Source organism: Adiantum capillus-veneris, chromosome 1, assembly GCF_014529385.1.
Source record: "Adiantum capillus-veneris isolate H3 chromosome 1, ASM1452938v2, whole genome shotgun sequence".
In the NCBI taxonomy this organism is placed as follows: domain Eukaryota; kingdom Viridiplantae; phylum Streptophyta; class Polypodiopsida; order Polypodiales; family Pteridaceae; genus Adiantum; species Adiantum capillus-veneris.
Window position 1 is genome coordinate 161,136,305 of NC_140931.1, and position 14,559 is coordinate 161,150,863.

A 14,559-nucleotide genomic window follows, 5' to 3' on the forward strand; every position below is an offset into this window, starting at 1 on the left:
TCAATCCCGTCGGCACTAAGTCTACTTCATGGAGCACTTGGCTTGTGGTGATCATCAACTACAATATTCCACCATGGGAGACAACCAAGAAGGGAAATATACTTCTTTCCTTGCTTGTACCAGGGAAGTACAAAGTGTCAAATATTGATATCTACCTCGAGCCCCTCATTGAGGAGTTGGAGGAGTTATGGAGATGCATTCCTGTTGTCAATGTCTCACTTGCAAAGGGGGGGAGAGAGGCCCAAGTGAGGGGAATCCTTATGTGGACTATGCACGACTATCCTAGGCTTGGAGAGATTTCTAGTAACCCCCTTTCCTCTATCTCTCTTTCCCTCTCTCCCTTTAGTTCACTTTAGTGAACACTCATCTCTCTAACCATATGATATGTATGCAGGGTTGTCCATATCGGGGCACAATGCATGTCCTACTTGCAGGCCATCTTTGATGATAGAGAGGCTTGATTCCTTGCGCAAGGTAATCTATCCAGACAACTATTGTTTCTTACCCCAAGGGCATAACAAGCACAAGTCTCCAACAAACGGGAAGACTCCTCTAAAGCTCACGATGGCAGATTGGGCAACCATTTGGGAGGAACACCACAACAACAATTCGGCTCCGTGTCCTCCACCAAAAGGTATGTCAAGGTATTCCATATTTTTAAGGATTCCATATTGGAAGGACTTAAAAATACAACACCTCTTGGATCCCATGCACATATTCAAGAATGTAGCCCAAACACTATGGGACCGCATTATTGGCAAGAAGGATGCTTTGGGTGCGAGTGAGGATTTGAGGCTTATTAAACGTCTCTCGCCTCTGATACTCCACGGCGTGTCCCAAATAAAAAGATTGTGCTTCCTAAAGCACCATGGATGCTAGCCAAAGAAGAATTAGACAAGGTGAAGGGTAACATTGCCTCTATTTGCACACCAACAGGATACATGAGGTCACTAAAGGGAGCTTTCACAATAGCGAAGAAGGGTGCGTTCAATTGTATGGGTTGAAGTCCCATGATTGGCGCAAGATTCTTCAAGTAATCATCATACTCCCTATTCTATCTGTAGTTTGTGTGTATGACTATCACTCACTTTCTATTTCCCTGATTTACATTGTAGTTCATCCTGCCGATAAGTATGTGTATATGTCAGGACAAGAAAGTCCGGGACGCTATTTTCAAACTAGGAGAGCTAGTAAGGTACACCACAAGACTCCACTCAACTACACCTTTTTAATGTACACAATAATTTCAACTAGTAGTTGTGTATCCTTGTATGTTTTCTTGCAGATTTGTGAGCTCCAAGGAAATCAAAATAGATGCTATCCCTGCTGCTCAAACAGTTGCAACAAAAACTATGTGTGCCATTCAAGATGCATTTCCTCGATCAGTCCTTCTTAGTCAAATTCACCTCTTGGTTCACGTGGTGGAGGAGATAGCTATATGTGGAGTAGTGCATGCACGATGGATGATCTTCTTAGAGAGGTTTTTAAAGACTCTCAAAGATTTTGTGTGGATACGGTCTCAACCAGAGGCATGTATGGCCGAAGGGTGGATCGTTCAAGAGGCATTTGTTTACATATCAGAGTATTTGGCACAAGTTGATCCTTCAATGCCTCGCATGTGGTCAGACGAGGAAGATGCAAGGATGACTTCACACTTGCCAAGTGGAAAGGGGAAACTACTTAACATGGATATGGATCTATCCCGAGTGGTCGATAACTTTTGCATTCTCAATGAAAAGATTATGACCAAGTGGGTGGACTTTTGGACAGTGGCAAAGGCAAGGCGTTTGCAAGAGAGGGAAGCATGGCAACAAGCACATGGAGGAAGGAGGGCACACCTAGTGCCTAGACACCTTGCATGTTTCCCGGATCTCATTAGTGCAGAGTGGATTCATGAGAGCATTACCGAGGCAAAAGCGCGTGGAGAAGACATCACCAAAAAAGAATGGGTGTATGCACGAGGATGCATACCAAAGGTAGAGTACTCATATACCTAAACCATATTATAATGCTATTTATTGAAATTATATTTAGTATGTATTTGATAAATTAATATATTTTTCTATTTTGTAGTGCCTTTCCTTTAACTCTATGTGGTCAAAGGGTCGTCACTTTCGTACGCGCCACATTGACGAGCGTAGAGCCACAATGGATTGTGCTATCATGGGAAACTTTGACACAAATGGTGATGAAGCCATGTACTACAGAACTATTGAAAGGATACTAAAGGTTAATTTTAGAACCTTTCATACCTTCATCTTCGAGTGCAAGTAGTTCGTAAATGTGTCTAGATGACATGAGAATGGCCTCTGCATGGTGGAATCTAGTGAACATCACACAGGGAGGTATGATAATTTAGTTTTACCGCGCAATTGTGAGTAGGTGAGTGACATGTACCTTTTTTATTCTTATTTGCTTGTAGCGTTAGTTATACCATTGTTACTCACTTTGAGCTTCTATTTTGTAGGTCATCTATATCCCATCAATCCACTAGCCCAAACTTTGGTTCGTAATTCCCGTACCACCTCGGGGGAGAACCATTTTTTCCATTAATGAAGTGGAGAATATCTTCGACCCTCTTCCACCTCCAACTTTGGATGAGGTGGAAACAGAGGAGAAGGAGGTCGATGAATCAAGTCCAGCGGCAACGAGTCTTAGCGAGGATGATTGTCATGATGATGAAGATGATGAGATGGAGGATGATGAACTCAAAGATGATGAAGCTGGCAATGCATCCACAAATGAAAATTCCGTTTCTCTCTTTATTGATTTAGGAGCCATGGGCTTAGAATTGGATGATGCTTCATGTAGAGATCTTTTGGAAGATGATTCATAAACATTTTGCAGTTATGAAGTTTTTTGGTCGTGTAATCCATTCATCTCTCTCTCCCTCCTCTTCCTCTCTTTAGATTTGAGAATATGCTCAATTATGTTAATCAATTGAGAATGATTATTTTAGTTGTAACCAAGTGTAATCTTATATCCCCCGCCTCCTCCCCCCCCCCCCCCCCTCTCCCTCTCTCTCTCTCTCTCTCTCTCTCTCTCTCTCTCTCTCTCTCTCTCTCTCTCTCTCTCTTCTTTTTTAAATTTGAAAATTATATACAATATTCTTTAAGTTTTATTGAGAGGAGGGAAACACCAAAATTTGAATGGGGGGGAGGAGTTAAGCCAGAATTTGAAAGTTTAGGAACTAAATTTGGTTGTTGGATATAACAGCGGTAATAAGCGCGATAATAACTGCGGTAATAACAGCAAAGAAAGTCGTGGTAATACTTTAAACACACAAAAAAACCCCGCCCTTGGAGATTTTCATAGTGATTGTTGGCACAAGTGACTCAATTCCCATGAGGGACAGACTCAAGAGAGGTGAAAAATTCACGATGTGAGGTAATGTGTGTTACCATATACATGTGTTAGTGATGTGTGTGAACACACTAGGACCGCCAGGGCATTTTTCCCCTCTTTAGGAGGTTTTTTCCCCCGAGCATTATATATACGCACATCACTCTAGGGCTATCTATCTTTCCATTGCATACTAAGTAACACACGCTCTATTGTGTGCCTTGAGCTTCCTTCGTCTTCTCCAAGCTGTGTGCGTTTCTCTGCAGCCCTAATTCCAACAATTGGTATCAGAGCAGGTTGCATCCTCTCGGGCTTAGTCGCCAGCTACTCCAGCACACACATACTCACTTTCTCCGATTTCAATGAGCTTTGGCAAGCTTCCGCAGGTTGACAAAAATTTTGGGTGAGCTTGTAGAGCTCAATCTGCACAGATTTTTTATTTGGGCTCATTTCGGCCTCCGTTTCCACTACAGGCAGTACTGCACAGGGCTATTTCGTCATTTTGTGCGAAATTTCTATCAGTGCCGTTTTCTGCATAACAGGTGCCTCATAGTCTTCTATGGTTTGTGCTACATAGCACGTATTGTTCCCGCTCTATTTCTCCTAATTTTGGCAGTTTTCACATCAGGTGCAACATTTACCATGGCTCACAACAACACAGATGTGTTCAAGATGTTTGTTGCTGAGGATAGGTTGGATGGGGACAACTACCCTATGTGGGCTTATATGATGCAACATGTTCTTGTGTCAAAGGGCGTCTAGAACATTGTGAAGGGCATTCATGTACGTCTCGGTTCTGAGGATGTAGGCGATGTTGAGGATGTTGCAGGTCTTGTTGCTATTAGAGTTGTTATGCCTACGGTAGAACAAGCTCATTGGGATGTAAAGGATGCACAGGCTCATGCATTAATTGCGTTGTTTGTGAAGCGCACCATTGTTCCTCACATCCGTTCACCAAAATATGGAAAACAGGCTTGGGATATATTGGTTGGTCTTTATGCAAGTCGCAATGAGGCTAAAATTTCTTTGCTGCGTAAAGAGCTAGAGTCAAAGATTATGCATGAGGAAGATGATATGGACACTTTCCTTGCTAGTGTCAAGGATATCAATGAGCAACTTATTTCTGCAGGTGCAGTCATTTCAGATAGTTCCCTTGTGTAGACTGTTCTTGATGCCTTACCAGATTCCTACCAGACTTTTGCTAGTACCTGGAGATTATGACCCAAGGAAATCCAGAAGTTGTCAATTTTGATGCATTATGCACATTGTTGTTGCAAGAGTCACTTTCCCAAAAAAACAGAACTAGGAAACGTGCAGTTGAACAAGATTTTATTGCTTCTCAAAGAAAGGGTGGTAACAGCAATGCAACCACTTCTTATGGTTCTGCTACGAGTGGAAAAAATTTTGTTCCTAATGCTTCTGCTGGCAACAATTCCTCTGGAAATTATGGTGATAAGGGCAAAAAGAAGATGCATTGCCATTATTGTAAAGCTAATGATCACTTGATAAAGTCATGTCCTAAGTTGAAGGCCAAAGAGGCTAAGAAGAAAGAGGGTGGTTCCACTGCAAATGCTGGTTCCACTACAAATGCAACCATTGTTGAGTCTTCTGTGAAAGGAGACTGTGTTGCTGATGTTGATGCAGAATGGGCTTTTAGCGCAGAGTGCACTTACAATCCTGCTGTCCATGATGCATGCTTGTCAGTTGCTACAGATTCACATGTGTGGTATTTCGACAGTGGTGCTACAAAGCACATTACCTCACATCGTGAATTGTTTATCTCTCTCGAGTCTGTCCCTCATGGGAATTCAGTCACTTGTGCCAACAACGCCTCTTATCCAGTTCAGGGAGTTGGAAAGATTGTGCTCACTGCTGCCAATGGCAGTTCCTTCACACTTGTTGATGCACTTTATGTACCTGGGATCAAGAAGAATCTCTTGTCTGTATCCGCACTTGCTAGACTTGGACTTGTAGTCAAATTTGTGGATGACAGATGTACAGTTCATGATCTCAGTTTTGGTGATGAAATTGTTGCATTTGGGCTTTTGTGCCGTGGGATGTATAAGCTCACTTTGTATGACAAGTGTGGACAAAATTTTGCAAATGCTGTTGCAGATTCAAGGGCTATTTCAGATGCAAAACTTTGGCATGCACGTTTTGGTCATCTGAATTTTGCCAGTTTGCTGCGTTTGCAGAAATCTGATATGGTTGCTTCTTTGCCGCTTTTTGAAGCACCTGTCAAACATGTTTGTGAAGGCTGTATTTTGGGTAAGATGCAGCGTTCTAAGTTTCCAAAGGATGGTTCAGTTTGTGCCACATGCAGGTTGCAGCTTGTGCATAGTGATGTTTGTGGTCCCATGCAAACTCTCTCCTTGTGCAATTACCTTTACTTCATGGGTATTTTTGTTTAAAGTGAAGTCCGAAGTTTTTTATGTGCTTCAAACAATTTATGGCTATGGCATAAAATGTCTCAGAATGAACTATGGGCACCCTCCGTTCCGATCGAGGGGGGGAGTATATGTCTCATGAATTTAATGCATTTTTGGCTAGTCGTGGGATAAAACACCAATGTATAGTGCCTTATACACTTCAGCAAAATGGTGTTGCTGAGAGGAAAAACAGGTCACTAACGGAAATGGCAGGATGTATGGTGAAAAATCAAGCTTTGCCACAATCTTTCTGGCTTGATGCCATCATGTGTGCCACTTATGTACTTAACAGGTGTCCTACGAAACCTTTGCAGTCTATTACTCCATATGAAGCATGGCATGATAGAAAGCCTTCTATTGAGCACATGCGTGTTTTCGGCTATTTGGCATATGCTTTGGTGCCACAAACACAATGCAAAAAATTGGATGATAAGGCTATCAAATGTATTTTTGTTGGTTATAATGTTGAAAGCAAAGGTTACAAGTTATATCATCCACAAACAAATCGTATTCTGGTTTCACAAGATGTAGTGTTTGTGGAGGATTCTGTTCAATCCTTGCTGTCATGTACTAGAGACATTAATGTAAGCTCACAGGACATTTATGACACTTTGTTGCCTCTTTTCAGTGGTGGAAATACGAATGTAGTTTCCAATGAGGCAAATGTACAGCCTCTAGGGGTTTCTAAAAATGTTACAGATCAGCCTATTACTGATGCAGATGTACATGATGTCCTTGATGAGGAAAGGGCTGAAAATGAACAGGCTAGAGGTATGCCAAAATGGCCGGTGCACACTTTGCGTGAGAGTAAATTGGATGCACCTTTGTCTAGTCGTACTCGTTCAGGCTCTCCCCATGCATCTCATACATCAGATTGTTATGCTTTGGTTGTGTCTAGCTTACATGATGTTGAGGAGCCTCTGTCTTTTGATAAAGCATAGAATTCAAAAAATTGGATGGCTGCCATGCAATCATAATATGATGCACTTATAGAAAATGACACATGGACTTTATGTGATTTGCCTCCTGGCAAAAAGCCCATTGGTACGAAGTGGGTTTACAAGTTGAAACGCAAGCCGGATGGTGAGATCGGTCGCCATAAGGCTCGACTTGTTGCAAAGGGTTATGCACAGCAAAAAGGCATAGATTATGAAGAGACCTTTGCTCCCACTTGTCGTATGACTACTGTGCCTTTTCTATGTGCATTGGGAGCTTATTTTGGTTGGGATGTACATCAATCAAACATTGTTACTGCTTTCTTGAATGGTGACATATTTGAGAAAGTTTATGTAACGCAGCCTCGCGGTTTTGTCATAAAAGGACAAGAGGACAAAGTGTGTAGATGTAAGAAGTCTTTGTATGGGTTGAAGCAATCTCCTCGTGCTCGGTATGAGAAAGGTGACACTCATTTGGTTTAACAAGGCTTTCTTAACAGTCCAACAGAAAGCACATTGTATGTAAAGCATGAGGGTGATGTACTTCTCATTGTATGTAAAGCATGAGGGTGATGTACTTCTCATTGTGGTTCTTTATGTCGATGATTTGCTGATCATTGGACCAAATGAGAGCCATATTGTTGAATTTAAGGCTGATTTGAATGCTACTTTCAAGATGAAAGATTTGGGGCTGTTGCATCATTACTTGGGTATACAGTTTAAGCAGTGTGATGGTGGTATTGCCTTGTGTCAAAAAAGTTACATAGAGACATTGCTATGTAAGTTTGGACTTGAGGATTGCAAACCTATTGCCACTCCCATGGAAACAGGTTTGAAGTTGAGTGTACATGATGCTAGCGATCCTGCTGATGTCACTCTTTACCAAACTGCTGTTGGCTGCCTCATTTATGTATGCAACACGAGGCCAAAAATTCAGTTTGCAGTCTCATAGGTCAGCAGATTTATGCATAGCCCGGGGTCTAAGCATTGGCAGGCTGTCAAGAGAATTTTCCGCTACCTTAGTGGCACTTTACATCTTGGCTTGTTTTATCCCAAGGGGGGATCATTGCCGCTAGACTTACATGCTGGACTCAAAATTAGGCTAGTTGTTTTGACATGAGAGTGTCCACAAGTGGTTTTTGTTTCATGCTTGGTAGTTCATGTATATCATGGTTGAGCAAGAAGCAACCTAGTGTGGGCACTTCGAGTTGTGAGGTTGAGTACAGGGCAGTCTTCACAGCTACGATTGAGTGTGTATGGCTTAGACGCCTTATGGCTGATTTGGGTGTTGGACAGGACACTGCCAACACTATCTACACTGACAGTCAGAGCGCATTGGCAGTTGCGAGGAACCCAGTTTTTCATGCTCGCACAAGGCACATTGAGGTGCATTTCCACTATGTCAGGGAGAGGCTCTCAGCACGAGAGATCAGCTTGGCTTATGTGCCAACACAGGACAACGTTGCAGATATTTTCACAAAGGCATTGTCTTGTGAGAAGCTTGAAGCATTCCCCAAAGCATTGGGCTTACTACCCTTTGTGGACTGATCATGTCCTCAGGGCATGGCACTTCCCTTTACTCATGTGCCAACTCTCGTTCACCGCATCACTCCAGGGGGGATTTGTTACCATATACATGTGGTAGTGATGTGTGTGAACACACTAGGACCGCCGGGGCATTTTTTCCCTCTTTAGGAGGTTTTTTCCCCCGAGCATTATATATACGCCCATCACTCTAGGGCTATCTATCTTTCCATTGCATACTAAGTAACACACTCTCTATTGTGTGCCTTGAGCTTCCTTCGTCTTCTCCAAGCTGTGTGTGTTTCTCTGCAACCCTAATTCCAACAATGTGCTTTGTAGCACCATTGTCGAAATACCATGTGAATCTGCAGCAACTGACATGCATGCATCACGGATAGCAAGATTGTAAGTGCACTTTGTACTAAAAGTCCATTCTGCATCAACATCAGCATCACAGTTTCCTTTCACAGAAGACTCAATAATGGATGTATCTGTAGTAGAATCAACATTTGCATTGGAACCACTCTTTCTTCTTAGCCTCTTTGTCCTTCAACTTAGGACATTGCTTGATCAAGTGATCATTCGCTTTACAATGATGGCAATGCATATTCTTTTTGCCCTTATCACCAAAATTTTTAGACGAATTGCTGCCAACAAAAGAATTAGGAACATAAGTTTTGCCATTCGCAGCAGAACCATAAAAAGTGGCTACATTGCTGTTACCACCCTTTCTTTGAGAAGCAATAAAAGCCTGTTCAACTGCACGCTGCCTAGTCCTGTTTTTTCTGGAAAGTGGATCTTGCAATAGCAATGTGCATAATGCATCAATCTTGACAACTTCAGGATCTCCTTGGGTCATAAATCTCCCAGTACTAGCAAAAGTTTGGTAAAAATCTAGTAAGGCATCAAGATAGTCTGCACAAGGGAACTGTCTGAAATGACTTCACCTGCAGAAATAAGTTGCTCATTGATATCCTTGACACCAGCAAGAAAAGTGTCCATATCATCTTCCTCATGCATAATCTTTGATTCCAGCTCTTTACGTAGCAAAGCAATTTTAGCCTCATTGCGACTTGCATAAAGACCTACTAGAATATCCCAAGCCTGTTTTGTAGATTTCGTTGAGTGAATGTGAGGATTAATAGTGCACTTCATAGACAACGCAATCAATGCATGAGCCTGTGCATTCCTTACATACCAATGAGCTTGTTTTGCAAAACAACTCTAATAGTAGTAATCCTTACAGCAAGACCTGCAACATCCTCAACATCGCCTATATCCTTAGAACTAGGACGTACATCAATGCCTTTCACAATATTCCAAACGCCCTTTGACACAAGAACATGTTGCATCATGTAAGCCCACATAGAGTAATTGTTTCCATCCAATCTGTCCTCAATAGCAAACATCTTGAACACGTCTATGTTGCTGTCATCCATGGTAAATGCCTACGCTTGATGTGAAAATTGCCCGAAATGAGGAGAAACTGAGTGATACTAGCACGTGCTATATAGCACAACCCACAGTAGACTGTATGGGACCTGTTATATAGAAAACATCACTGACAAAAATTCTGCACTAAATGACAAAATTGCCTCTATGGACTTGGTTGTAGTGAAAACGGAGGCCAAAATGAGCCCAAATCAAAAATCTGAGTAGACTGAGCTCTATGAGCTTGCCCAAAAAAAAAATTCGACCTGCAAATGCTCACCAAAGCTCACTGAAATCAAACAAAGTGAGCAGGCATGTGCTAGAGCTACTGGTGACTAAGCCCGGAAGGACACAACCTGCTCTGATACCAATTGTTGGAATTAGGGTTGCCGAGAAACACACACAGCTTGGAGAAGGTGAAGGAAGCTCAAGGCACACAACTGAGAGTATATAATTAGTGTGCAATGGAAAGATAGATAGCCCTAGAGTGATGGGATTATATACAATGCCCGGGGGGAAAAACCTCCTAAAGAGGGAAAAAATGCCCGATGGTCCTAGTGTGTTCACACACATCACTACCACATGTATATGGTAACAGGGAGTGAGGAAGATGAAGAGAAGAAGATGTGTCTCTACGAGAAAGAAGTAGTCTCCTCATATATAATCACTCTTTGAACGTAGCTTAGCATAGTGATAAGCATTGCTTTGAGCATAACTCTTGGTTGGATTTGCATTCCATATCCAAGGGGTGTTAGTGTAGGCTCTCCATTTCTCAAGCTTGGAGAAGGAGATGAATTGTGTGCACAACACACAATGGAGGAGTGTGTGTGTGGCTTGGCCAACTATGATACCATGAAACGAACACGCAGAGTGGATCTCTTGGCTACATGGACTGCCTCCAGACACGCATTGGACGAACCGCCCGCCGATCATAGCCACCATCCGGTACCTTCCCCGTGGTGGGGCCAACATCTAAGGACATAGGAATGCACATGTAAGACCGAGAGTCCCATACCACCCGGCCTCACCTCCTCGAGGGGACCTTGCGTGCTCCTGGCCTCACAGGCTAACCACTAGCACTCTGCCAGTGGGGGTCAATAAATTCGAATGAGGCCTTGGCCTCCATTTTATAATAATGGCCGCCCACATTGATCGATTTTCCACTACGTCCACCTGAACACTAGACGCCCATTCTGATGGTGTCTAGGTTAGATCCCCTCTCTTGTAAGTGGGACATAACTCTCCTTTTGGTCCCCTACTGAGATAGGTCTAGAAGCACGTATCTATATCCTAACTCTTGTTCCCCTTTTATTTTCTCATATTAAATGATCAGTTTAATATGAGAAAATCATTTGGTAAAACTAGATATTAGATTCTATGGCACAATGAAAAGAAGACACTTGAGAGAGAAGTGATTCATGTTCACCCACCACCTTTGGCCAAAAAGACTTTTATGTCATAAAGTCACTTAGACACCATCATAATACAGGAGTTATTGGCATTGCCTGCTTGCACGAAGTGATATAGGCATGATTCCTATCAAATGTTGCACACATTTTTGAGGCTTTTAGAATTTATTTTAAGATGCTACTTTTTAGTGTTTCCGTTGGTGATGCTTGTATTAAAAATAACATTTGTGTGAATAAAGCAAGAACGAGGAGAACCTGTAGAAGATTTACTCAGTTCACATTCTCTCTCTCTCTCTCTCTCTCTCTCTCTCTCTCTCCAAGCAGGCAGTGCCGCCGTCGGTGCGGTAGTGACGACCCTTGTTGTCATAACTCACTCTCTCTTTTCTGGCCTCCTCCTCCTTCCTCTTTCACCCCTACATATAACTTTACTCCCCTCATACACATTGGTCATAATGGAGGATGAGATAGGCTGAATGAATCAATGTTTAGAGAGAGAGAGAGAGAGAGAGAGAGAGAGAGAGAGAAGAAGAAGAAGAAGAAGAAGAAGAGAGTTTTAACGTCGTAGGAAACTATCCCAATGGACCTTAAAGATCTATTCGACGAGGAGAGTTGAACTGAAGACTTGTTATTGAAGAGGAAAATGGCATATCCAATCTACCACACTTGGGTGATAGAAAGGTTATACCATTTTTCTCTTTTCATTAGCGCGCGCGTACACACACACACACACACACACACACACACACACACGAGAAGAAGAGAGTTTTAACGTTGTAGGAAACTATCCCAAGAGACCTTAAAGATCTCTTCGACGAGGAGAGTTGAACTCAAGACCTTTTGTTCAAGAGGGAAAGGGCATAACCAATCTACCACACTTGAGAGAGAGGGAGAAACTTTAATGTAGCAAGATGAACTCCAAGAGACCTTGAACATCTTTACGACGAGTTTTGCAGGCGAGGCCGATGTTGAATCTACCTTAGGCTTCGGCAATCAAAACTTCAAAATTTCCTGTTCAATGTTCTGTCACACACACGGAAGCACACGTGCACACACTACATGCGCACTATAATTTGTTATCATCATAAGAAGTTCGAAGCCAATAAATAGGTTTGCGTGGTGATGGAGAGGGGAAATTTGCAATTTTGTGCTGTATTATGTATTATAGGTAAAGTAATGAGAGGGCATTCAATTAACAAGTCTGCAATTGCGACGGATCTCGCCTTGCGAAGCAGTGAGGACGTTGGAGAGGGAGAGCTTGACGAAGGCGGAGGAGAAGGCTTGGAAGAAGGCGGCAGGGTTGTTGTTGAAGAAGCGAACGATGGGTGCTGTTAGCGGGTTGCGCGCTACCTCGGCATCCACTCGGAAAAGGCCTCGCCCCGCCACCGCGTTGCTGAAGTACTGTGTGTCGAATGCTAGGGCTGTGATGTCATTGGGCAGCACTGCGCCGCCGCCCGCCTGCACTGCTCCTCGTGCTGGACACCTCAGCCTGAGGACACTGTAGAAAAGTGGTCCTATGCTCCGATCTCTTTGTGGGTAAAGCCTGTTTACCACGCTCGCACAATGCCCCACTCCGAGCGTATGCGCCCCTGTAGCGATTGCCCCGGTGCGTAAGTTGCACAGAAGCACAACTCATCATCATCATCATATCACAAGAAGTTTTGGACAAATTCTCACAACAATTCTTACATCGTGACTTACCTCAACATCATGAGCTTCTGTGAGGGAGGCAGCGCGTACCTAGCTAGGTACGATTGGGCAGCGCATACCTAGCTAGGTACGATTGGGGGCAGGGGACCGCAGGCCCAGTGGGGGGGCCGGTGGTCGAGCAGAAGCTCATGATGTTATGCGTTGTATGAAAAACACTGAAAAAGACTTCGTTTTCCTACATGTGCTAATTGGGCATGATTTTTGAGCAGCAATCCTATGTTAATGTATTAAATCACATTTTGTAAATCAAACGACGATTTTGTAAATCATGATTTATGAATCTAATTATTAGATGCATCATTTTTGTCTGCATGTCTTTTGAGCAATTTATATGTCCTCTGTGTTTTGATTTAATCAGATTTGGGAAGCGTATGAAACTTCATCTCCACATACAAACAACATGTAATGCATATTTTCAGCTCACCTAGAATTGCCACACTCTCCTCCAGTGTCATGCCCTTGCTCTGGAACACTTGCAGAAAGCCAGCAAAGCCAGTCTCAGCGGAGGGGAGCTCCGCCTCTGCTCGTGCACTGCTTGCAGTGACTCCATCCCTTCTCCCCAACGGCACCTCAATGAAAGGCCCTCCGGTGATCCGCACTGCTTCCCTGGCAGCTAACACCACCAAATCAGCACAAGAAACCGTGTTTGGACACATTCTTTCTACTGAAGCTTTAATGGCATCGATGAATTCTAGTCTGCGAATGCCCAAATTTGCTGCTGCCGCTCTTTCCGAGTCGATGCCCCCTTGCGAGTCAAGCAGGATGGATCCATCACAGCCCTAGAATGCAAAAGAAGGCAAATTTTAAAAGAGAAGAAGGCGCATTGCCTGAGTAGATTCAATTAAGCCACATTTGCACCTGGACTTGGCAGTCGTGGAAAAAGAGACGGAGAAGGGCGGCGGGAACGGTGGGATCGCGTACAAGGTTTGCCGTGATGGTTGCACGGACAAGGCCAGCCAAGTTGGGGCAGCTTGAGCCATAGAAATTATAATTCAGCTGAGCTTTGCATGCAGTACTGATGAGGATAAGCAACAGGAAGATGTGCACAAGAGGATATGATGGCATGGACCATTTTGGTTGCGAAGAGGCTGAGGTCAAGCATAGTGGTGCCATAGTGCTTGGCCGGAGGGGGCGGGTTGTGGCTCCAATCTTTCAATGCTTGGCAGGGGCTAGCTAGATAAAGCTGCAGCTGTTACAATATGGTGCAAGTTTTATACAGCATTTTCCCATTCTAGCCAGCGTGAGATGAGCTGAGCTGAGCCATCAAGACAGTCACTCTGCGAACATGTGATATGACAACCCACACAACCTTCAAAGCATCCTCCTTAAGATGAACGTAGTAACTCAATCAGTATTCTTGACAAGCCTAATTATTTCGATTAACATATCAATGTACATGGAATTAATTAATCTCTCCCCTAAGAGAGGAAAAGCTAGCTCAGAAAGAATCAAGATTACAGGAAAAAGAGAATTCAATATAAAATACCTAAAAAAGTGAAGGGAAAATTCCCAAAATACCTCATGGAAATTCCCAAAATACCCCTCAAATTTGCAAAATTTCCAAAATATCGTTGTATCTATTTCTATTTTGGTATGATTGTCCAAGATTTTTTGATCTTTATTCCTTTTTGACAATTGAGATCCGTTTTTTGAGTGCTTAGCATGTAATTTATCACAAATTACCTCGTAGAAAAAGCCGATTATGTCTAAAAATAATGAAGCGATTCATCTCCAAAGCCTACATAACCAACTCAAATCCTAGTTTTCGTAGTGATAGACGAT

The 14,559-nt window shown here is 43.0% G+C and overlaps 1 protein-coding gene across 1 annotated transcript; it reads right to left on the bottom strand.

The window, feature by feature from the left end:
- Positions 1-12,052: 12,052 nt before the first annotated feature.
- Positions 12,053-14,087, bottom strand: LOC147465910 (peroxidase 29-like). The gene is made up of 3 exons (XM_086522679.1): positions 13,636-14,087; positions 13,202-13,556; positions 12,053-12,656 (listed from the first exon to the last, which is right to left on the bottom strand). The coding sequence occupies exons 1-3, from the start codon at positions 13,888-13,890 to the stop codon at positions 12,256-12,258; spliced, it is 1,011 nt and encodes a 336-aa protein (XP_086378805.1). The 5' UTR covers positions 13,891-14,087; the 3' UTR covers positions 12,053-12,255.
- Positions 14,088-14,559: the final 472 nt, after the last annotated feature.